This window comes from Salmo salar, chromosome 09 (genome assembly GCF_965601325.2).
Source record: "Salmo salar chromosome 09, fSalSal1, whole genome shotgun sequence".
Lineage (NCBI taxonomy): Eukaryota > Metazoa > Chordata > Actinopteri > Salmoniformes > Salmonidae > Salmo > Salmo salar.
In genome coordinates this window covers 118685021-118709163 of record NC_138299.1, presented here as the reverse complement: position 1 = coordinate 118709163, position 24143 = coordinate 118685021, and the positions used below count along the sequence as shown (strand labels likewise).

The 24143-nt window shown below is 43.2% G+C and overlaps 2 protein-coding genes across 5 annotated transcripts in view; one reads left to right on the top strand and one right to left on the bottom strand.

Annotated features, from left to right (window-relative positions):
• The window catches only part of LOC123723699 (cell surface glycoprotein MUC18), an 81051-nt gene extending 76858 nt beyond the window's left edge, over positions 1-4193 (top strand). For 3 of the 4 annotated variants that reach the window (XM_045724351.2, XM_045724348.2, XM_045724349.2), the window contains 3 exons: positions 93-219; positions 692-797; positions 1024-4193. In XM_045724351.2, coding sequence (XP_045580307.2) covers positions 93-219; positions 692-797; positions 1024-1053 — 263 coding nt within the window. In that variant the 3' untranslated portion in view covers positions 1054-4193. Of the gene's footprint in view, positions 1-92; positions 220-691; positions 798-1018 lie in introns of all 4 variants that reach the window. The other variant, XM_045724350.2, reaches the window with a different exon arrangement.
• An 830-nt stretch (positions 4194-5023) lies between these two features.
• Positions 5024-24143, bottom strand: part of LOC106612473 (Cbl proto-oncogene, E3 ubiquitin protein ligase) — a 38239-nt gene continuing 19119 nt past the window's right edge. The window contains exons 5-16 of the mRNA XM_014213633.3: positions 20732-20853; positions 19068-19205; positions 17790-17877; positions 17297-17428; positions 16925-17146; positions 16112-16243; positions 15412-15789; positions 14973-15067; positions 14605-14775; positions 14254-14360; positions 13728-13937; positions 5024-13207 (exon numbers count right to left, since the gene is read on the bottom strand). Of these exons, the coding sequence (XP_014069108.3) occupies positions 12897-13207; positions 13728-13937; positions 14254-14360; positions 14605-14775; positions 14973-15067; positions 15412-15789; positions 16112-16243; positions 16925-17146; positions 17297-17428; positions 17790-17877; positions 19068-19205; positions 20732-20853 (2106 nt within the window). The 3' untranslated portion in view covers positions 5024-12896. The remainder of the gene's footprint in view (positions 13208-13727; positions 13938-14253; positions 14361-14604; positions 14776-14972; positions 15068-15411; positions 15790-16111; positions 16244-16924; positions 17147-17296; positions 17429-17789; positions 17878-19067; positions 19206-20731; positions 20854-24143) is intronic.

The following is a 24143-nucleotide window of genomic DNA, read 5'->3' as shown; positions in this document are numbered from 1 at the left end:
TCTGAAACTCCTTAAGAGGACGATGTTGTCACGAAGCAATTACCGGACAGGAAATTACCTGTGGTTCTGCCTCTTCTTCTTTGTCCCACCAGAGGGCAGCGGTGTGATCATCGCTGTCATCATCATCTGTATTCTCCTGCTGGCTATCCTTGGCAGTGTGTTGTACTTCCTGTACAAGAAGGGCAAGATCCCATGTGGGCGTTCGGGCAAGCAGGATCTGTAAGTGTGTTTTCCACAATTTTATTTTATTTAAGGTTTGCGAAACTCCAGAAGTATTCTCAAAATTCCCAGGTTTTCCAGGAATCCTCCAACCAGAATTGCTGGAAGAGCTGTGCATTTTTAGGGAAGGTTTTTTGTAATTTTGCAACCATATTTTGGAATCACGACCCCTTATCACATAGGCATATCCAACAATTTAAGCTCAGAGGATACCTCTAAAATAGCTCCTTGTCATAGTTTTTTTTTCTTCTTCATGATTTTACCTGATGTATCATTATCGTTTCTATCAGATACCCTTTTCACACTATTGTGCTGACCCGAACCATACTGTGCTGGCTCAGAGAGTTTCTTGTTCTTTTTAGTATCGCAACTATGTTGGAGGCATAAACAGGCCAGCTCGGGTTGTCTTGGCTTAGTAGTGTGAAAAGGGTATTACATTGGTCATGCTGGTGACTCTGAGCGCTCTCTCTAGTACCAAACCGAATAAGGACAGCATAATGGTGGAGATTAATAATGACAACACGGAGGAGGCCGTGCTTTTAGGTGTCAACGGAGACAAGAAGCCCACTAGTGAACAGGTAACTATGGACACTGGCTATTTTTTTTTACCTTCCTTATAAATTGTACAACCACTCATCCAAATGCTAGTTAAAATTGTATCTTTTAGTATCTGAACTTTAGTGGTTAATACAATGCAATGTTGCATTGAAGATGTTGAATGATCCTTACCCGCTGTCCTATGGTACAACCTTCAACACATTTACACATTGTTTCACTTCTGTGTGTCCGTCCTCTGGAGTAAAGGGTGATAAGTACATGGACGTGCAGAAGTGAGTGTGGCTGTGTGAAGTGGCGACTCCTGCAGCTGCTCCCAGTCCAGTTCACTCTCTCAGGGTGGGATGGATCCTTTGATGCCTTGTAGCCTACAACTCATCTGATATGTGCTGCAGTTCTCTAACCTGATCCCAGATTTTTAGTTCTTTAGCATGGCAGTGGCTAACAAAGGAGGTAGCTACGTTATGTTCAGTCACGTTTATCATTTGCATAACATAGAACATGCAGATCTAGGATCAGCCTAGCAATTTTCATGAATGGGCTTCTTCTATGCACCCATAAGACCCAGTTAGAGCACAAAATAAGGCTGGTTTATATATATATATATTTTAATCCAAATGCCAACTCAGGCAACCAATCACTGAAGATCAGCCTGGAACTGCTCTTTATGAAGTGTATATATATTATATCCTGTATATATTTCTTTATTTAAAATAACTAGAGAAAAACCTTTTAAAAAGACATGGCTAGTTTTGGGTTTGGTGCTTCTTTTTTTGGTCTAGGGCGTTATGGCGCATTCCTCTGCAGCATAGTGGAGGAACGTGAGCTAACGCCCTGCACCAGAGCTAGCTTTACTCTAGAGGTCCACCTGCTGTTGTTCTGCGCCTGATTGGCTGCCTTGACTTCCTACTTTGCTAAAGTCTGTACACTGAAACCATGGGGCCACCATGGGTGCCTAATGACAGGCTTACCTACCATGTCTACATGTATACAGCCTGCTTCATCTACCCATGTAAACCAACAACCAACCTTTAGAGCTATGTTCTCAAAGTGGACTTCAGTATTGGTTGTGACATCACATATCATTTAGCGAATTCCATTTTAGTTTAGTCTTTTTCATTTTTACTTACCCCCTGAAACTAACCTTAGACTTGTTTTTGGCTTTGTGAATGAACATGTAAAGCCTTGTATCCTCCTCTTATCTTATGAGAGATGGGCCCTGTTTGAATATATCCTTCCTGCTTTCCTTCATTGGAGTGATCGCTGAGCTGACGTGACTTGGATAGGTGAAGGCCTATCCAAATCAGGTCAAAACAGTGATTTATTCATGGAAGAAAGGATATGTAGTGAAATATCCAGGATTGGGTTCTTTTGTACTACAAGAGCCAATAGCAGAGCTCTGATGAAGCCAAAGTGTTATTGGTTACTTTTTCCTTCCCTAAACTGCTGTCTAGTTCTTGTACTGTTTGTAAATAAGAGATTAGAATCATGCTGATATGTTTCCAGTTCGTAAACATCTGTCTGCCTTGTACATTCAGCCTCATTCTACAAGTCACAGCAGAATAACTTACAATCTTTCACACTTGTTTTATCATTCTTCGTGAAAATATCCAGTGCACTGATTTTATTTAGTTTGTTATGATCATTTTTGTCATGTTTTGTCTGCGAATCTCTGGTTTTAAGTTGGGTGAAGGAGTGTTTGCGTGTTTGATGGAAGTGAAGGTAAAATGGCTCTTTGACCTAGGGGAGAGTGGGGTAAATTGAGCCAAAGGGGTACGTTTAGCCACCCTTGTTTATATGAAACCATACATAAAACAAATAATTTGACCAAAATGGGAAGAAGTCATCATTTCAGGGAGTCTGTGAAGGAAGAAACCACATGTAAAAAGTGGTAAGCAAGTTAGCTCCAAAAAAAACAATGTATTTTCACCAAGTCAAATGCGTTTGTGTTAGCAGGTTCATGATGCTTGTATCTAAACCAAAGTAGATCATTTTAAGATTGTTATATACACACACATCAGTTGGGGTCTCTATAAGCTTCAATATGAGGTCCTAAACCTAGCATGAGGGCTAATATGATAAATGTTTGCCTTGGGGTAAGTTGAGCCAATGTAAGTGTTTCTTCCAAGCCGTAATGCAAGACCTTATCGCTGGGATATGGGTTAACAGGAACTGGCCTATGTTAAAAAAAGTGTTTAAAATGCTTCAAATTATTGAAAAGAAAAAAAACTATTGTGATCGTGTTGAATTGTGTTTGGGAAATAAAGTCAGACATGGTTTTAAGAGTAGTAGTAATATTTCATTCAGTACATACATTTGTAGGCGGCTTAACTTACCCCATACGTACGTTGTGCCGAGAGAACACTTTCTTTGGACAAGCTGTTTTTCAAAACTAATATTTACATTATTATTATTTCCAGGGATACACAACATTCTGACATACATGTAGATAACTTTGTTAGAAAAGAACACTATATTTTCCTTGATTGAGTGATGCTAAACGTAAAAAATGGCTCAACTTACCCCAATTTAAAATTCAAACAGGCACTCGAACATCTGAGCCAACTTTGTTGCAGGTGCATGGTAACAGTTGAATAAGATGAGAAAAAAGAAGAAATCCGCATCACTGCTCTTTACTAAGCTTCACATATTGGCCTCAAGGCCTTCGTCAGAGTAAAAAATAAAAATACTAAAAACCTGACGAAGGCCTTGAGGCAGATACGTAAAGAGCAGTGATACTAGCAAGAGTAGTGCATGGCTCTCTTGTTTTTCTCTCCAATATAAACTACATGACTTTCATCTGAACAGGAACTAAATGTTAAACTCATAGTGTTTTACACAAAACCCCTCTGAAATGCTATGCTTATATGCATGTTGATACCTAGTAGTTTTCATTCTACAAACCAAATTGCAAGAATTCGTTTTATCAGTTGGTCAGACGACTAACATTTCTACACCAGACAACAGGTAAGATTCCAGAGCTCGCTCATGGCCATGTTAAAACACAACCCAGGAGTTACTCCTATTAATAACGAAAGACACTACAGGTTAAAAGCTGGCTTGCTTAAGTCTGCATCAAATCATTAGGGCCACCAGTTTTACTCATGGTCCTCCCAATCAAATGTGTTACGGTACAATCTGAGGAGAAAAGTATGACAGTCAGGGAGTTGAAGTAAAATGTAAGTTCTGTACTGTCTAATTACGGGCTTCAATATCTCCCCTTTTCACCATTTTTTTGTTGTTGATGTTTTTGACCAGAACTATGAGTGTTAATTTTGATTATTAAAAAAAAAAAATTGTAATGGTCTATGACTTGCAAAGACCGATTAACTTCAGGACAGGTGAACGGATTCCTTTTGTTTGTAAAATCTTTGTTTTTTAAGTAAATGTCAAATAAAAATGCATGTTTCAATGAAAAACGTGTCTCTCTTCAAGCCTGAAAAGATTGTACATCATCTTGACAACCTGCAACTTAACGTTTTTTTTTTTTTAACAGGACTAGCAAGCGATTGATAGAAAGAATACTGTATATACTCCAAATATAAACATAGCTAAAAGAGAAGATCACTTTCGGCTTGTGAAGTCAGGAATGTATGCTGTACTACAGTAGCTGGTCATCTCCCATGTTTCCCACATTTCTTCCCAAGAGTACTAAAACATATTCAGATAAGTGATGGATTTGGGAATTTTATTCTATTTTTAATCGATACCAAGATGAGGGGAACAAGAATTGGTTGTACCGGGCCAATATGCAGAACGGATCTTAGACCTTTCTTAAGAACACTACAACGGTGCTAACGATTCTTACCAAGGTGTGTTCACGCAGGGATGACTGTTGGAGGTTGACTGGCAGATTGTCCGCTTATCACTGGAAGATGAAATGGAGGAAAAGCGCACACCAACGTGGACAATTAAAACATGTTCAAGTTCACCGTAGAACCTAAAGTCCAAGGTTTCGTTCCGATTTCCACCCTTCTCCCAAAGTGTGCATTTGCACAGTGCACACTTCATGGATTTAAAAGCATTAAGAGTAAGCATTTGAGTTTCCAATATTGTTAAATCCATGACTGCATGCTTCGGGACTCGGGAGAAGGGTGGAGAATCACGGCATTTGCCCAACTGAGGTTCTCTTTGTCCTTTCTTTGTGATTCAAGTGACAAGACATGATTGCATCAAATTGAGGGATGTCTATGATAATGGATACAGTGGAAATAAAGATTATGATAAAGATAAATGATTATGGACAAAATAAATGCAGCATAGCAATGCATATTTAATTTTTTTTTAAGAAAAGAAAAATGCTTCAAATTCCAGAAAATAAAAACATGATTTCGTGAAGTTTTGGGGGAGGAGTACAGCAGTAAATTAATAAATACGTTTAGAATGGAAAATGCATAATAAAAAACAATGGACTCTGAAATGGTCCACATATCGGACCATCCACATGCATGGACAGACAGATGTTTTAAACCAAAGCGGACGTCGGGGCACTGTTGGCAGTTTAGACCTTGGTAGTGAGAAAAGCTGAAGCAGTAAGGCAGCGAGAGAGAGGTGGACACTTGCCCAATCCCAAACCGACCCATAGCCCCTACGCACATCGGCAATTCGGTAACTACAAAATGCAGAAAATGCCTATTTTCCTATCAGAAGGCAAGAGGGAGCAATTACCATATTACTCATAAAGGCGCATAGGGGGCTAGGGTTTGATTTGGGATTGGCCAAATTTCCTCCAAAAGCCCAAGCCAACAGCAAGCCTGGGGCACAATCAGCAGCCAATAACATGTTATGTATAAAACTGTATAGCTGAAGAAAATGCATTTTTCTGCAACAGCGTGAACCAGAGTAGAGAGATTGCTCAAGGACTGTGTTCAGCTATGGATAAGTACCGTTAAACTGAGACATGACGTCTTTACCTACTCTTTTAATAAACAGTATAGCACTGTGCATACTTCCAAAGTGATGAGCATTAAAAACCATCAAAAAGTTCAATAAACGCCTTGACTGTTGAAGAGAAAAACGACATCGAGGAGAGACAGCTCCCTCTTCTGGTAAAAAAAAATGGAACAATTCCAATTGTGGAAAGGAGTTTGACGTGTAATGTGGTGACGTCGTCCAATAGGCAGAGAAGGCGTATAGGTAAGAACCAATACTGGACTATCTTAGATTGTTAGACCAACGGGCTGAAACCATGTTCTCTCGTCAGACAATGCCTTATTCTAGCCATCAGGAGAACATTACTGACACTTCTAAACATATGGCACTGCGCACAAAATGATTCACAAAAGTAAACAAAAACCTTTGGGGGGGGGGGGGGGGAATATAAAATCTGACATGTACAGGAATGCAAAATGAAATAAAACATAGCAATTTTCACATATTTTAAATCAGTAACTATACACTTCATTTTTAAAAAGTGACAGTATCGTAGCACAAATTGGTATAGTATGTAGAAAAAATATACAATATACACTTACAGTGCCTTCAGAAAGTATTCACACCCCTTGACTTTTTCCACATTTTGTTGTTGTGCTACAGCTTGAAGTTAAAATGGATACAATTTAGATGTTATGTCACGGACCTACACATAATACCCCATAACCTCAAAGTGGAAAATATTTTTCAAAATGTTTACAAATGTATTAAAAATGAGAAGCTGAAAATGTCTTGAGTAAATAAGTATTCAACCCCTTTGTTACGGCAAGCATAAAGAAGTAAAAATGTGCTTAGCAAGTCACATAAGTTGCATGGACTGATTCTGTGTGCAATAATAGTGTTTAACATGATTTCTGGATAACTACCTCATCCCTGTACCCCACACATACAATTATCTGTAAGGTCCCTCAGTTGAGCAGTGAGTTTCAAACACAGACTGAACAACAAGACCAGGGAAGTTATCCAATGCCTCGCAAAGAAGGGCACCTATTGGTATATAAAAAGCAGACATTAAATATCCGTTTGAGCTTGGTGAAGTTATTAATTACACTTTGGATGGTGTATCAACACACCCAGTCATTACAAAGATACAGGCGTCCTCCTAACTCAGTTTCTGGAGAGGAAGGAAAATGCTCAGGGATTTAAACATGAGACCAATGGTGACTTTAAAACAGTTTCCAGAGTTTAACGGTTGTGATGGGAGAAAACTGAGGATGATTCAACAACATTGTTGTTACTCCACAATATTAACCCAATTGACAGAATAAAAAGAAAGACGCCTGTGTAGAATACAAATATTATTTCAAAACATGCATCTTGTTGTAATACCGCAAAATATGTGGCAAAGAAATTCACTTTTTATCCTGAATACAAAGGGTTATATTTGGAGCAAACCAATCCCAATATTTTCAGCATAGTGGTGGCTGGATCATGTTATGGGTATGGTTGTAATCGTTAAGGACTGGGGAGCTTTCCAGGATAAAAAATTAATAAAAACGGAATGGAACTAACTACAGGCAAAACAGGAAAACCTGGTTCGGTCTGCTTTCCACCGGACAATGAGATGAATTCACCTTTCAGCAGGACAATGCCAAATCTACACTGAAGTTGCTTACCAAGAAGACAGTGAATGTTCACAAGTGGCTGAGTTAGTTTTGACTTAAATCTGCTTGAAAATCTATGGCAAAGAGTGGAAAATGGTTGTCTAGCAATGATCAACAACCAATTTGATAGAGCTTGAAGAATATTTTTTTTTAAAGAATGTGCAAATATTGTACAATCCAGGAGTGCAACGCTTACCCAGAAAGACTCACAGCTGTAATCGCTGCCAAAGGTGATTTTAACATAAATTGACTCAGGTGTGTGAAAACTTATGTAAATGAGATTTCTGCATTTCATTTTTAATACATTTGTAAACATGTTTTCAATTTGTCATTTTGTGGTAGTGTGTGTAGATGGGTTAGAAATGTTTATGTAATCCATTTTGTATTCAGGCTGTAACAACAAAATGTGGAATAAGTCTAAGGGTATAAATACTTTCTGAAGGCACATACGGAAAGTATTCAGACCCCTTGACTTTTCACACATTTTGTTACATTTCAGCCTTATTTTAATATTAATAAAATAAATTCCTCACTCAACACACCATGACACAGCGAAAACAGGTTTTTAGAAATGTTTGCTAATGTATTAAAAATAAAAAACAGAAATACCTTATTTACATAAGTATTCAGACCCTTTGCTATGAGACTCGAAACTGAGCTCAGGTGCATCCTGTTCCATTGATCATCCTTGAGATGTTTCTACAACTTGATTGGAGTCCACCTGCGGTAAATTCAATTGATTGGACATGATTTGGAAAGGCACACACACACATCTATATAAAGGTCCCACAGTTGACAGTGCATGTCAGAGCAAAAAACAAGCCATGAGGTCAAATTAATTGTCCGTAGAGCTCCGAGACAGGATTGTGTTAAGGCACAGATCTGGGGAAGGGTTCCAAAAAATGTCTTAAATGAAAGAAGTTTGGAACCACCAAGACTCTTCCTAGAGTTGGCCACCCGGCCAAACTGAGCAACCGGGGGAGAAGGGCCTTGGTCAGGGAGGTGACCAAGAATCTGATGGTCACTGACAGAGCTCTAGAGTTCCTCTGTGGAGATGGGAGAACCATCCAGAAGGACAACCATCTCTGCAGCACTCCAAAAAGCAGGAATTGATGGTAGCGTGGCCAGACGGAAGCCACTCCTCAGCAAAAAGGCACATGACACCCAGCTTGGAGTTTGCAAAAAACATCTAAAGGACTCTCAGACCATTAGAAATAAGATTTTCTGGTCTGATGAAACCAAGATTGAACTCTTTGGCCTGAATGTCAAGCGTCACGTACGGAAGAAACATGGCGCCATCCCTACGGTGAAGTATGGTGGTGGCAGCATCATGCTGTGGGAATGTTTTTCAGCGGAAGGGACCGGGAGACTAGTCAGAATTGAGGAAAAGAAAAACAGAGGAAAGTACAGAGAGAGATCCTTGATGAAAACCGAATCCAGAGCGCTCAGGACCTCGGACTGGGGCCAAGGTTCACCTTCCAACCAGACAACGACCCTAAGTACACAGCCAAGACAACACAGGAGTGGCTTCGGGACAAGTCTCTGAATGTTCTTGCGTTGCCCAGCCAGAGCCCAGACAAGAACATCTCTGGAGAGACCTGAAAATAGCTGTGCAACGACGCTCCCCATCCAACCTGAGAGAGCTTGAGAAGGTCTGCAGAGAAAAATGTGAGAAACTCCCCAAATACAGGTTTGCCAAGCTTGTAGCTTCATACCAAAGACACGAGGCTGTAATCGCTACCAAAGGTGCTTCAACAAAGTACTGAGTAAAGGTTCTGAATACCTATGTAAATGTAATGTTTTTTATACATTTGCAAAAATGTATAAAAACCAGGTTTTACTTTGTCATTATGGGGTATTGCGTATAGATTGATGAGGGGGGAAAAAAACTATTTAAACCATTTTAGAATAAGGCTGTAAATAAAAAGTGGAAAAGTCAAGGGGTTTGAATACTTTCCGAATGCACTGTACATGTTCATACATAGACAATAATCAGTACAGTAATCAATATTAAAGGAAAAGCGATTCCGTTCTGAAACCTCACAATCCCTTTATATATTTTTGTAATTTTACCCCTCTTTTTCTCCCCAATTCTGTGATTAAGATCTTGTCTCATCGCTGCAACTCCTCAACGGGCTCGGGAGAGGCGAAAGTCGAGTAATGCGTCCTCCGAAACATGACGCCCCAAACCACGCTTCTTAACACCCACTCGCTTAACTCAGAAGCCAGCTGCACCAATGTGTCGGAGGAAACGCAGTTCAACTGACAATCATCGCCAGCCTGCAGGCGCACAGCCCACCACAAGGAGTCACTAGAGCGCGATGAGCCAAGTAAAGCCTCACCGGCCAAACCCCTTCCCTAACCCGGATGGAGCTGGGCCAATTGTGCACCACCCTATGGGACTCGGTAATGACATAGCCTGGGATCAAACCAGAGGCTGTAGTGACGCCGCAACACTGCAATGCAGTGACTGCTGTGCCACTCGGGAGGTGAACCTCACAATCCCTATTGAACACGGTGCACTCAAAAGTTACGTTAACGTTTCGCTCAAGGCAACTAGGAACAGAAGAAAAATAAACAAAGGACACCATAAGCCTCTTCCAGTCTGGAGACTGAGATACAGTTGAGAAGCTAGCCTATACGATGATTCTACAGCCCATTGCGGCAATCCCATTAACAGAGGTTCTCCACCTTTAACGGTGAAGTCAATGTACCTCAATAGTACCTGTCTTGGAGATAGAAATATGGGAATTTGAGCCAGTGCAATTTTTACATTTTAACCAACAATGTAAGAGAAGTCTGCACAAGATGATGTGCAAGTTATGATGACAATTAGTTATAGGCTACTTTTGTAAATTCAATAAGTGTGGACATTCGCATATTCATCAGTATGGCCTCCCTAAAAATAGAAGTTTGTGGATTGCGTTCAAACTCTGAAGGCCCTTATAACCACTGAAATCGGAAAACACTCAAAGTGAATGAAGACCTATCATGCAGTCATACAGGAACATGGTGCACCTACTGTATTAAATGAGTGCATTCGTTAGTTTAACAATGTGTTGTCAACTCATTGAGTCAAGACTAGTCGGAACAGTCCATGTGAAAAATCACTTGTCTGGTTAATGTACATATGGTATTCCTGAGTTACAGATCAGATTGCAAAATTCCAGAAATGTTCCCACAATTCCCAGGTTTTCCTGAAATCAGGAGGTAATAACAGGGAGGGGAATCCTAAAACTTAGCAATTTTCCAACCGGGATTTTGGGGAAACCTGGGAAACCTCTCCGTGAAAACAGAGAACAAAATTTCCACATTCCCAACTGGTCCACAAACCCTGCTGTTGCGTTGACCCAAACAATGGTTGTAATATCTCTATAGGAAAAATAAAGTAAAACACTCTTTATAACCCTGTCAATGTGTGACCGGAAAGGTTTACAAAAATAAATAAGAGTTATATAGAATGTGAAACTTTCTTTCCCTTTTGGGGGGGGACTCGTCAACATTTTGGGTGTGCGTCTCAACATGTCCTTGTTCACTAAGCTACTGGGCTTTTTGCAGCTGTGCAATTAAGACGATCCTTAATAACAAAGCTTGCACAACACCCAATTCCATCTAGATTAGATGTACTCCCCTTTAAGGTGGAGGCATTTACAATACAAACATCTGACTGAGTTATGGCACTGTTCCTTTCCGTCAATCACATCGTTTGTTTTGCCGGTGCTAACACTTAGGTCAATATGATGTCACCATAATTCCCCTGAAGGCTATCCAGTCCAACACCAAAGATAAGAAAACAACTGAATTCAGCTTGAATTGCACAACCCAAGCTGCTTGCATTTTCAAGTATGCTACATCACCAAATAAAGAACACAAATTAGATACTGTCACTTTAAAAAAAAAAGAGGAGGTTAAACAACAATATTCACAAATGTACATTTAAGGCTTAATAGTATAGCAATAACAATAGTAGCAGCAGTAAAGCACTTCTGAATTAATAACAATAATGATCATCATAATAATATATTATTAAAGTAAATCGATTACATTTTTTTTTTTCTCACAACGCTGAACAGCTTCGGTGTACGTCTCGGACAAAGCTCTCCTCATGTCTGAGCTGTGTTCAATGCATCATCAAATCTTGGCCCGGTACTGGGCCTCTAATAGAATCCGTCAATACTTTTTTGCCCACCATTAGATTTCAGTACAGTTTGCCCCTCCCATTCAGACGATTGGTAGAGAGAACTATGTTTAGAAAGAGCACTACATTTAAGGAAGAACGATTAACCCACATTCATTTTGCACAGGAATAGAAGAGGGATTGGGACATGGGCCAATCGGGACCTCCCAGATGGCTTCGATTGATTAGATCTGACAGAATGGGGGTGGGAGTGAGAACCCCCTCCTCCACTGCACCAACATAGACATCCAAGTCACCCGAAGTTAGCATCACACATTTGTGTGGCTTAACAGCAGAGCCAGGACTGCCTCTAAAAACCGTCTTACTGAAAAAAACTAAACACAGGCTTCCCAGTCCCAGTTTGGTCATCGAAATCACTGATGAGGTGATTAGATGTAGGAAATAATGCTACCCACAGTAGAAAATGATGCATATAGCTAATAACACAGTCAAAACACAGCTTTGCTTTTCACCGGGGTTAAGTCAAATTGTCAATCGTGAACTCGGTCAGCCATCACACGTCCCTACCCTACTAGCCAAGTCAATGGCCAGACACACCTAACACACACCCCAGACAAAGAGACATCCCCTGTGGGTTTAAACCCACATCCCCTGTGGGTTTAGCTGTAGATCACTTGAAAGCGCACACACAAACACACACTGGGCTACAACCTTAGCTGGAGATGACAGTCCAGACCTCTAACACTAACATTATGCTACTTTGAGGCAACACACAAACATTAATTTCCCCAGAAAGTACCGAAGCAATATCATTAAAGGCCACATTGGACATGTTGCCAAATGTTTAGGAAACGCCTGCTTCTACACGCTAAACCAAGTCTGTCTTTCTCCTCAAAGTGAGGGCTGGGGACTATAGAAGGGTGCTCTCTCCCTCAGAGCGGTTTCAAAGAACCACCATCTTTGTCCTCTGCAATCTATCCTTAACATGAACGACATGAAAAAAAAAAAAGACCTTCGAAGCGGAACTCATTGGAAATATATATGTATACATTATACACATTTAATATGTATTTTGTTATATATTAAATTCTTATATAGACACACGTACATGTTTTTTTTTTGCGAGGTGTCGATTACATTTCGGTAGAGGCCTCGGGAGGACGCGAAAACGACTGAGAAAGACCGCCAAAGCTTCGGTTGCAGGATGAGCCATCAGCATCACCACATGGGATATGGAGAGTGGCCCTGCAGCACATTACAAAAGGCATCTAGACACTCTTGAGAAATCACATGGAGTGCAGGGCTCGGAGTCACACACAGTTAGCATTGAGCTAGCTTTGAGAGGGCTCCAGACAGGAGACTGCAGGGGCTCCAGTTAGCACTGAAGCGCTAGTACTGCAGGCGATGGGCTTTGGGCTGAGCTGGGCAGGGCTGGAGCAGAGGAGGTACTATGTAAGAATGTGCGCTGTGGAGGGAATGGAGACAAACTCGCGCAGGATATTCTTGGCCATCTCCATATTGTTCTGTGCAATCATCAGGGCTTTCTGGATGTCCTGGTAGGTGTAGCCTTGGCTCATTAGATGCTCAATCTCGCTGGTGATCTGGGGGTTGGCTACTCCTCCACCTCCTTCTCCCGACCCTCCTCCGCCTCCTCCAGTGCCTAATACAGGAGGTATAGGGCTGCGCCGGCGCTCTGAGTTGAAGCGGCGGGGGAGGGGCTTGGGCGGCCGCTCTGGGGCGTCGCTGGACTCTGAGAAGGCTACAAGAACAGGGAGGAGAATAGAACAGCATCACAAACCACAGAACAACAAGCAGCATCCACATTACAATTCAGTACTCCTGCCCAAATCTCGATTCGCAATCGTAATTCTTGAAGACTTAAATATTGGAATACACGAGGGACAGCCTTGTTAAATACCCAGGGGTGGTCAACCATTCGAGATGCACTGGGCCAGGAGTTTTTCCTCAACCCATGACTGGGATGGGAAAACTCTGGGCTCTAGTAACAGCCTATATCTTACAATTGCAGATAAGAATTGGCTATTTATTTAGCTCAAATCTGGTGCACCGTTTGTTGTACATGGTCCATATCAAATAAACTACCTAGGGCCCCGTGTTTCCTGGTCAGATGAGGTCAGAAAAAACTCCCCGCCCTACAAATTAACTATAAGGGTCTGAAACACATGGCTCTGAAGCCACATGCGGCTCTAACTACCCCCCTTTGAAACTCTGACCCTACAAATGAACTTTATCACTGGCTCAGTTGTTGGGGGCCTTACAGGCAGACACTCCGGGCTCGCTGTCCATGACGAGGCGGCTGAAGGCAGCGGCCCCCAGCTCGGAGAGGGTGCGTCGGGCCATGGGCAACGCTGGTTTGGGGATGTCATAGCCGTTCTCCTCCTCTACCTCCTCGGGAAGCTCCCGGACCGGGCAGGCGATCTCCCAGATAGGGCCATTGGTACTGGCCAGGGGGGGCACATCAGAGCAATCTGGAGAAGGGAGGGATTCACAGTCAGGTCAGAAGGGTGAAATGAAACAATGGCATTTTAATCTCCTCAAATAGAATGGAATTTAATAGAATGGAGTGGGATAGAATAGAGGGGGCTAGAACGGTGGGGTAAAATGAGAATAGAGCTGAAGTGCTGAACTAGCAAAGATGGGGTATACTACATGTGTGTTTATAATAAGCAGAAGCAGATGGTGTTTAGAACCGAGTGGCCATAAAGTACTAGTCAAAAGTAATTCACTATGCAGTGAATAGGGTGCCATTTGGCACACAGCCATAGTGTTGTGATAGGGCAGTACCCGAGTCTCTGGCCAGGTGAAGCAGGGAGGCTGTGAGGGCCTGGGCCTGGACGTTATACATGGCTTCATACATTTGAGGTCTTTCATCCAGGTCCTTCAGCATGGGCCTATCAAACACAGGAAGGGGAAGGAGGCTAAGAGGACATGTCATCATATGGCCAGATTTTTTCTATATATTGTTTTACTTGTGTTTTTCGCTATTGACGTGCAATCAATTGTCCGAATAAGAAAATACATTACTGATGTACACAGTACACCTACAATATCATCAATGTAATCAACGAAATTACAGTGAAACTTTTCAATTAAGCGTTTCTCAATGAGTGGGTCTTAATGGCAGAGGGTGCTTACCATGAGTTAAGAGAGCTGGGCTGGGGGGGGTTGGGGGCTGGGATCTCTGTCACCACAAGGGGGGCTGCCATGGGGGCCAGGACGGGCCGAGAGGTGGGGATCATGTAGTCGGACTCCTCGTCACTCTCGTAGGTCTCCTCCCCAGCCACAGGCTTCAGATCTGGATGGGGTCTGACAATGCAGGGAGTGAGAGGGTTACACGTAATATAAACAGATTGGGATTTTGGGACCTGATCAGGGAAAACTCTAGGTTCTGAGTATAGGCTATACCTATAACTCAGGTAAAGTCACTCAGTCAGGAAAAACTCCTGGCCTTATACATCATATAAAAGATTCACACAGCAGGGAGAGGTGTGTGCGTACTGCACCTTGTTGCCAGAGCATAGATGGCATTGGCCGAGACTGAAGGCTTCACTTTGGGGTTGTCATACTCGTGACTGCCAGACGCCGTGCCTCCAAAACTCTGGGGAGGAACAGAGAAGACACCGCTAAAGTCCTATCTCTGTAAATACTCATTTGTGATCTCACGGTCCCGTGTGGCTCAGTTGGTAGAGCATGGTGTTTGCAACGCCAGGGTTGTGGGTTCGATTCCCACGGGGGACCAGTACGGAGAAAAAAAAATGTATGAAATGTGTGAAATGTATGCATTCACTACTGTAAGTCGCTCTGGATAAGAGCGTCTGCTAAATGACTAAAATGTAAATGTAAAAAAATGATCCTCACACAGTCACATGCAACTGTACACACTCTTGGTATAGATGAAATCCATGTCTGTGAAACCACATTTAACAGAAGCTAGTATTAGACCTGGGCTCCCTTCACCAGCTGATGGTCCAAACTGAGCGAGCTGTTGTTCCGCTGTCCGTCTGTGCATCCGTCTAGGGCTGACGGTAGGGCCAGGGGGAGGGAGTGTCTGTTGGAGAGCTCCCGGACTCCCCGCCTGTCTCCCACACCGGGTGGCTGTCCGGGGGCCTTGGGCACCGGCCTGGGGTTCCAGTCAGCCAGGTTGCGGTTGGGCGGGGCCGGGGGAAGCTTGGGCTCCCCCAGGGGGGTGCAGGGTAGTGGCCGTCTGCCGAGCCACCCGTCAGGCCCGGCAGAGAGAGGTCTGTCTGGTGGAGGAGGGGGCGGCAGGTTCCTCAGGGCTGGGGGAAGGGGGAGAGGCTTGTCCTTGTGGTGGGAGGACGCCTACAGGAAAGGAGAGCACAATTACAGACCATGAGGACAACCAATTTCATCTGTTTTCATAGGAAGCAGTAGCCTACTTCATAGGAGCATTTGTCAACTTATCACAGAAGCACATTAATTAACAGCTGTCATGCCAAAAACACTTTGTTAAAAAAAAAAAGGTTTTTGAGGATTTTGGTCTGTGCTATACAAAATATAAATGATTACTACTTATTTTAATTTCTATTCAACCTCCAACAGTGGCTAAATAGGCCCGTCTCTCACACACATTTCAACTTGCGACATTCCCATTTGTTCGACTGTGAATGCGCAGAGAGCTTGCCTTGGATGTGGTCCCTGGGCTGGATGCTCCTGGGGGGTTGGGCGGTCGGTGCTGCAGGAGGTCAAGGCGGGGGGGCACGGGGGGCAGGGAGGACTGGGGCGCCAGGGACATGGGCGAAGGGGGCCGCTCCACCTGCAACGTCACACTACAGCTCAGGGAAAGTTCTGGAAACTTGTCACTGCACACTTACTCTTCAATACCAAAGAAAACAATTCCCATCACATCAAAGCTAATCTCACTCTCAAAGTATTCGTCTATTCAAGCTTACTCCACTGGCTGAGTTCTGACGTGTTACAAAGAGACAGCTGAAAGATTCTGTCTCACAAGAGGAGAAAAATAAAGGCCCTGCACATCAAATACCTGGAAGAAGCAAAGCTAACCCGGAACCTTAGAAGTCAAAGATGAAAGCGATGTGATCTTACACTCTGAAGGTGAAAGAAAGAGAGTTCCTCAGAAGAGTTCAGTTTAGAGCAGGGGTGCAGATCTATAGTCCACAAGGATTACAGTAGGCTATGTGCCAACATTCAGTAGGTAAACTTTGAGAAAAATTCTGTCCCAAATAATTACTTTCTAGCTGAACGTTCCACTATGTTGTGCCTTGCTGAACGTGGCCCAGGGAGAGGAAGAGTAATGTAAAGTTGTCCCTAGACACTTATCTTGGGTCAGTTTTCACATTTTCCCCACTAAAATGTTAAGATTGGGGGAGGGGAAGCTGATCCTAGACCTGTACCTAGGGGAAACTTCACCCAGGAGCTACAGTAAGGAGGAAGAGGGCTCCATATCAGATTTAGGCCCCAGCTAGACCACGCTCACCTTGGAACAGGCCAGCTTGCTCATCATGAGGTGGGGGTCTTCCAGCCGGTCGTCGTCGTCATCGTCGTAGCTGGGCGACGGGGCACCCTCCGCCCCGAAAATACCCCTGCAGCTCCCGTAGGAGCCCCCTATGGGGTCCTTGGGGTCAAAGGGGTCAACCACGATGGGCTCCGTGCCCTTGATCTCACACCGGCAGAACGGGCAGCCCTGACCCTCCGACTCCTGAAGGAGAAGAAAATAATCGAGAGAGGGATTAGGAACATTCATGTCTATATGAGAATGCACATGCATGCACCCACTGACCCACACACCCACCAACCTGCCCTACACCCCCCTTACCCAGCAGTGTGAAAGAGACTAGGGGTACAGTACCTGCCAGGCGGTGAGACAGGAGGTACACATGAGGTGACCGCAGGGCTCGATCTTCACGTCCTTGTCGTTCTCCGCACAGATCTTACACAGCTGGAAGGTGGAGCCCATCTCACAGTACAGCTCATATTGCTCCTGAGGACATACACACAGAGATACACACAGAGATACATAGTCAGCCATGGGATTTCAGCAGACCTTCCAGAGCATAGGATAACATGTATAGTAAACACAAATAGAGCAGATTAAAAGCACCCTTAGTTTTGTTTGGTTCTTATATTGCAACTAAAAAGGAGCCAGGGTCATGTTCAGTAGGGCACACCATAGCAAAAACATTTAAAAACAGAAAATACATTAGATATTCCTACTGGACAAGTTTAAATAGTACAATTTTTCACTCAGTTTCAAAACGTTTTCTCTACAGAGCAGGACCCGAGATTCAGGAAGTGCAGTATGTAAGGTTATGAATGTAAGAGAGAGCGAGAGAGAGACCCACCTGTGTGACTTTGATATGGTCTTGTGGCGAGGGCTCACACAGTCCTGTGAGGTCTGGGTTCTGGGCGCGCCCATCAGGGAACAGGTAGCTGGGCAGAGGAGATGGTCACTCACAAGGGTAAACCAACACGCATACAGTACCAGTCAAAAGTTTGGACACCTACTCATTCAAGGGTTTTTCTTCATTTTTACTATTTTCTACATTGTAGAATAATAGTGACGACATCAAAACTATGAAATAACACTGTAGTAACCAACAACAAAAAAAAGGGTTAAACAAATATTTTAGATTCTTCAAAGTAGCCACACTTTGCCTTGATGACAGGCACACCTCTTGGCATTCCCTCAGAGGTAGGTGTGTCCAAACTTTAGACTGGTACTGTAGGTTGTCTCAAATGACACCCTATTCCCGATATAAATTACACTACTATTGACTAAAGCCACACAGGACTGCCACAAGGGTTTAAAAACACAGCACCATATGGGGAATAAGGTGTAATTTGAGTCGCAGCTGTATGTTTCTGACTACGTCTTTCGGGTAACCTTGAGGCCTAAGCGATACTTTACAGAGTGGCTTTATAGAACACATGTGTGAGGCTCTTTGCAAAGCAAATCACATGTCGCCTACAACCTTTCACAGACTAATTCAGCATTTGATTACAGGCTGGAAGATTCTTACCACAGCGTTTATAATACAAAACAGAAGTTTGAACACTGGGCATACTCTAGGACAGTGGTTCCCAACTCCGGTCTTCGAGTACTGCCAACAGTACCCATTTTTGTTTAAACCCCCGGACAAACACACCTCATTCAACTTGTCAAGGAGTTGATTATTAGTTGACAAGTAGAATCAGGGGTGCTTGTTCGGGGCCACAACAGAAAGGTGTACTGTTGGGGGCACTCGAGGACCAGAGTTTGGAACCAATGCTGTAGGAGACGCCATTATAGCCACTATCTGCCCAAACCACTGACTGCACATTGCAAATCAAACTCTCCTGCTGCTTATGAAAACAGAAGGGGACACATGGAGTCGTGGCCGATGCAACATGAGACATGTTGGTTTGAGTTCAGTGGCACAAGGACTTTGAGATGTAAAATGATCCACATTGTTTATAGAAAGATCAGTTCTTGAGTTGAGACTGGAGAGAGAGCGAGAAATAGACAGACGAGAGAGAAACGGACAGGCGAGAGACAGATACAGTTAGAGAGACAGAGAGAGAGACCGAGACAGAAAGGCAGACACACAGAGAAAGGGAGAGAGAGAGGTTGGTGAACTCACAATCCTTCCCGGAAGCCGTCGATGAGGGCTTGGAAGAGGGGCTTGTTGTGGGGGATGGTCTGCAGGATGTTCCCATCTGCAGTGACGTAGCCGATGGCCCACTGGCCCAGCCGCGTGCAGCTCAGCCTGAAGATGTAGCTGTGGAACACACACACACACAAATGAAAATAGGGAAAACACCCTAAAAAAAATGCCCAATCAAACTCCAGGTGAGCTTCTCTGTCCTGAGTTCAATACTAAAGGATATATTTCCATTAACAAGCCTTTTATAAAGCAATTGCAGGCATTACAAACTTTTGTAAACAAACAATATACTGTACATGCTTCTAAATTGTATTGCTTATAGTGTAAGTGTGAGTGTGCACACTATAATCAATACAATTTAGAAGCGTGTACAGCATACGCACGCACACACAGGCACGGCTTACAATGTAGTACACGCTCACAACGCTTGGAAATGTTTACACGTCACAGAATCCTCAAGCGTTATTAGTATGAATACTCTATCCACAAATAGCTAACGCTTATTCATTCAAATCATTTTAAAAGGAGTCACCAATTTTGTCATCTAGGAATAAGAGGTGAACGAAGGCTCAATACTTGCCGCGTTGTGTCACACACTTGCCCTCTGTTGGAGCGAGTACTGACATCCGCCCAGTCTCTACAATAGACCTATTGATGCTAGGTACCATGCTGTTCCATGTGCCACAGGGGGGGCACGTGAGACTAGGGGCGAGGGTGGACTGGCGCCTTCTGGTGTCATTGTGCAAGTGTGCATTCGACAGCCAAGCTGGCGGTGCTCGCCAGTGTGTGTTAGGTCGAGTTTGTTAGTGTGTGTGTGTGTGTGTAAGCTCATGACAGGCAGACTGTAAGAAAGCAGTGCGCTTTAACAGTAGTCTAAGTAGCTGTTTTTGAAGTGTGAGAGGACGTGACAGCAAGGGCAAGACTCAAGTCAGTGACCATCACATATGTTGTAGGGAGAAAAATAAAGGTGAATATGTAAAGTCATGGTTATAATGAGATTGAAGTTACTATGAAAATGTATAATTAAGCAATAAGGCACGAGGGGATGTGGTAAATGGCCAATATACCACGGATACGGGCTGTTCTTATGCACGACGCAACGCGGAGCCCTTAGCTGTGGTATATTGGCCATTTACCACATCCCCTCGTGCCTTATTGCTTAATTATACATTTTCATTGAAGTTACTATCTCATTATAACCATGACTTTACATATTCACCTTTATTTTTCTCCCTACAACATATGTGATGGTCACTGACTTGAGTCTTGCCCGTGCTGTCACGTCCTCTCACACTTCAAAAACAGCTACTTGTGGTATATTGGCAATATACCACAACCCCCCCCCCCCCCCCGAGGCGCCTTTACTGCTATTATAAACTCGTCACCAACATAATTAGAGAAGTAAAAATAAATGTTTTGTCATACTCGTGGTGTACGGTCTGATATACCACAGATGTCAGTCAAACCTGCATTCAGGGCTTGAACCACCCAGTTTATAATAAAACATCATCATCCTCTCTCATTGTGTTTGTGCTTTGACAATAGAGGAGAAAGTGTATCTGGCTGAGGTGTGTGCGCACACACGCGTCAGCGTACAGACGGTGTGTCTGTTGTGTGTGTATGTAGACTCTCTCACTGACCTGCCAGGCTTGTGGATGAACTTCTGCAGCCGGGCCTTGACCTCATCGTAGGTGAGGAAGGCCATGTAGCCCGGGTGAGTCACCGCTAGGCTGTTCCAGTTCCTCAGCAGAGACGACCAAGGCTGTATATACACCCACACAGCACAGAGCAGAGGGTGAGTCACGTCGTCTCACAGTGGTACAACACAGTGGTACAACACAGTGGTACAACACAGTGGTACAACACAGTGGTACAACACAGTGGTACAACGTGGCGAGTAATGCAATTAATCATGACCGACTCTTAAAGCTCCCTTTAGTTTCTCCAGAGGTGCAACCCTATCTTCATATCAGATCTGCCCCCGGGGAATGGTAATGTGGTAACGATAGTGAGAAGCTACGAAGGTACTGTACTAAGAGTCAAACCCCCTGCGCCTGTTTGACTCAAATTAGAGTGTTCAGAGTACCCTGACACACCATCAGGAACTATTTTCAGCGTCTGGTCTTAAAATGTATGCTTGGTGACAACAGAAAAAGAGGAAATAGAGTTAGGCCAGTGTTCGTGCAAGTTCTAGTGCTAGCAAATGGTAGCTAATTTGGGGCGTCAGCGTAGCCTAGTGGTTAGAGCGTTGGACTAGTAACCGAAAGGTTGAATGATCAAATCCCTGAGCTGACAAGGTACAAAAACTGCCATTCTGCCCCTGAACAAGGCAGTTAACCCACTGTTCCTAGGCTGTCATTGAAAATAAGAATTTGTTCTTAACTGAGTTAAATAAAGGTAAAAAAAATACATGTTTTTCATTAAATAAAATGGAAGCTAATTTCAAATTGATTTAGCAATTAGACTAGCATACGTAGCGGTACGATGTGGGATCCACACCAGTGAGTTTGTGCGGTCTCTTGACACGTCAAAAACTGTCAAAGAAAGCGTGAAGTGAACTCGTGCTGATGGTTTAGTGGCAAAATGAAGTGGAAACAAAGTGACCAAAGACCTAGCCCTGTCCAATACAGTTAACCAATTGGTTATGCATGACCCAACAGACCGCAAAAAAATGCCATCCTGTCACTTTCTCTTCTAAAAGACGCATTCTCAGATGTCATTATTAACTGTAAAATGTGAAAGTATTTAAATTGAGACACTTTTCTTAGCCTACGCCCAATTTACACAACCCTAGGACGCGGCCCTTGAGTCGGCTAGGCTACATCAGTCAGCTTTTACTTCAGACCACAATACGAACAGAAAGAAAGCTACCTCACACCTATTGTAAAACGCGTTTCTCTTTACCTGCTGACTGTCATGCATGCAGCATCACCGATGAGAGCCGCTAGCAAACCTGTTAACGCACTACACCTAACCGTCAGATTGCACAGGAACCATAGTCATAGATAAGAAATACCAGGCAGACAGCAGTCATAATTATACATTTACTACTACAGGCAAAGGAAGCTAGCAACTAGCAAATGGATACGTCACAAAATGGCACCCCATTCCATATAGTGCACTACTTTTAACCAGACCACCCTACGTCTTGTGTTACCAACTGGAAATAATGCTTCCATCCAATTCTGCCCTACTGCAGTTTATCCACTATGGCTCTATCATACAGGTTCATTCACATGCTGATGAGAAGCATGACCTTGATGTGCAGGGGGCTTCAAAAGAACACGAGCGCTCTCGGCAAACACCCCGCGGCTATTTCGAGGGCGCGTCCAAAACCCAAATAAAGAGCATGTATTCAGCTGTTCAACACGACTCGCAGACAGCCAGCCACCTAGGTTACACTGTATCCAAGCCACTCACTATCACACAAGCCAGGGAACTAGCTAGGGCCTAAAGAAAATACAAAATAAAATGTTTAAAAAAAAAAAAAGACTGAAGAACACTTCCCCTCAGGAAACAAATACTAGTCGTCCCTTAGAAACAACAAAAGAAACAGATGACTAAAAAGGGAAAATGTATATAAACCTTCGCTTTTAGGTATTGAAATTGGCATGTAAGTGGCGTGCGTCATATTCATTAGGCCCCAAACGGAAGAAAATGGATTGAAACAAGGGACAACTACTTGCGCCTGTCCAATTGGGACAATTACTTACGGGGGACATTGGTTGTTGGTCTTTTAGCATTTAGGCCACTGCACAAAGGTACAGCAGCACTAAACATGACGTGTGTGAAGAAGAGCAGCAGGGGGTTTCCTGGACACACATTCATCTCCAGTGAAAGTACATTAGTCCAAGACTAGGCTTAATCTGTGTCCGCGAAACAGCCACTAGAACTTGTTCCAATGCAACTAGATTAGCGATGTGTCACTAGTGGATCAAAATTGCAAAGATGTCAATAACGCAGTCATATTTCCTAAGGACTAGTCAGATCCCAAGGTCCTTTGTGACAGGATGGGTATGTTTTAGTACAGTTTGTTCCTCACAGCTGACTAGCAGTGAAAGAATGGCCCAGTAAGCTCTCTTTGTTCTCTGTACGGTGGCCACTTAAAAACTTGATAGAATTATCCCCAAAAAAGCCACTCCTCTCCTAGGCACTTAACTATTTCATCCAGTCCCGACTCCCTGTAAAGCAGCGATTCTCAACTGGCAGGTCCAAGGTTTTGAATGGGTCGTGAGTGGTTTCACTTTTATTTATTTTTTATTATACAGCAGTCTGAATTTAAATGACTAAAACCAGGTATAAAAATGTGTAGAAATAATGACCCTATTTTTTTTTAATAATTTAACCTCTGAACTACTTCACTCATAGTATTTTCAATATAGAGTTATTTATTTAGCAGATTTGGTTGATTTTGGAGTCTCAAACCAAAATTGAATTATTGACAATAAAAAAAAGGTGGGACTGTTGTTCCCTTGCCATATAATTAGCACATTTACTGTCAATATAGAATTAAACAGTTTCCCAGACCGCATTTTGACAAAAATAAATTAAATCACGATGTGAATATTGGATCGCGACTAAGACAACCTGGTTCAATTTGGGTCCTGAAGCAAAACCAGCTGAGATCCACTGCTGTAAAGTGGGTTCTTTAAGAGTTGGAGCCTGCATTATGCCAACAAGGGCCAGGAAGAGGCCTCTATTCAGCCTGGAGACATGCAACGCAGCCACTCAACTCAAAACACTGGCCCTCTCTCTCAGCAGGCAGGGATGCAGGCAACTGCCACCTGATACCTCATAGCAGAGAAACACACATGGCCACAAGTATTGCTTTGCCAAACTCATGTGTAGTTAGAAAGTGCGGCTATGGTAAGAGACTATTGGCGACAGTAATGGCCATTGTTTGGTCCATTACCCTCAGCTTTTAAACCGTAGATAGGAGTTAGTGATGGTACAACGGTGTGTGCTGGAACTATGGAGGACTATTCCATGGGAGCTACAGTAATATGTAACAAGATTGCTACACTCGCATTAACATCTGCTAACCATGTGTAT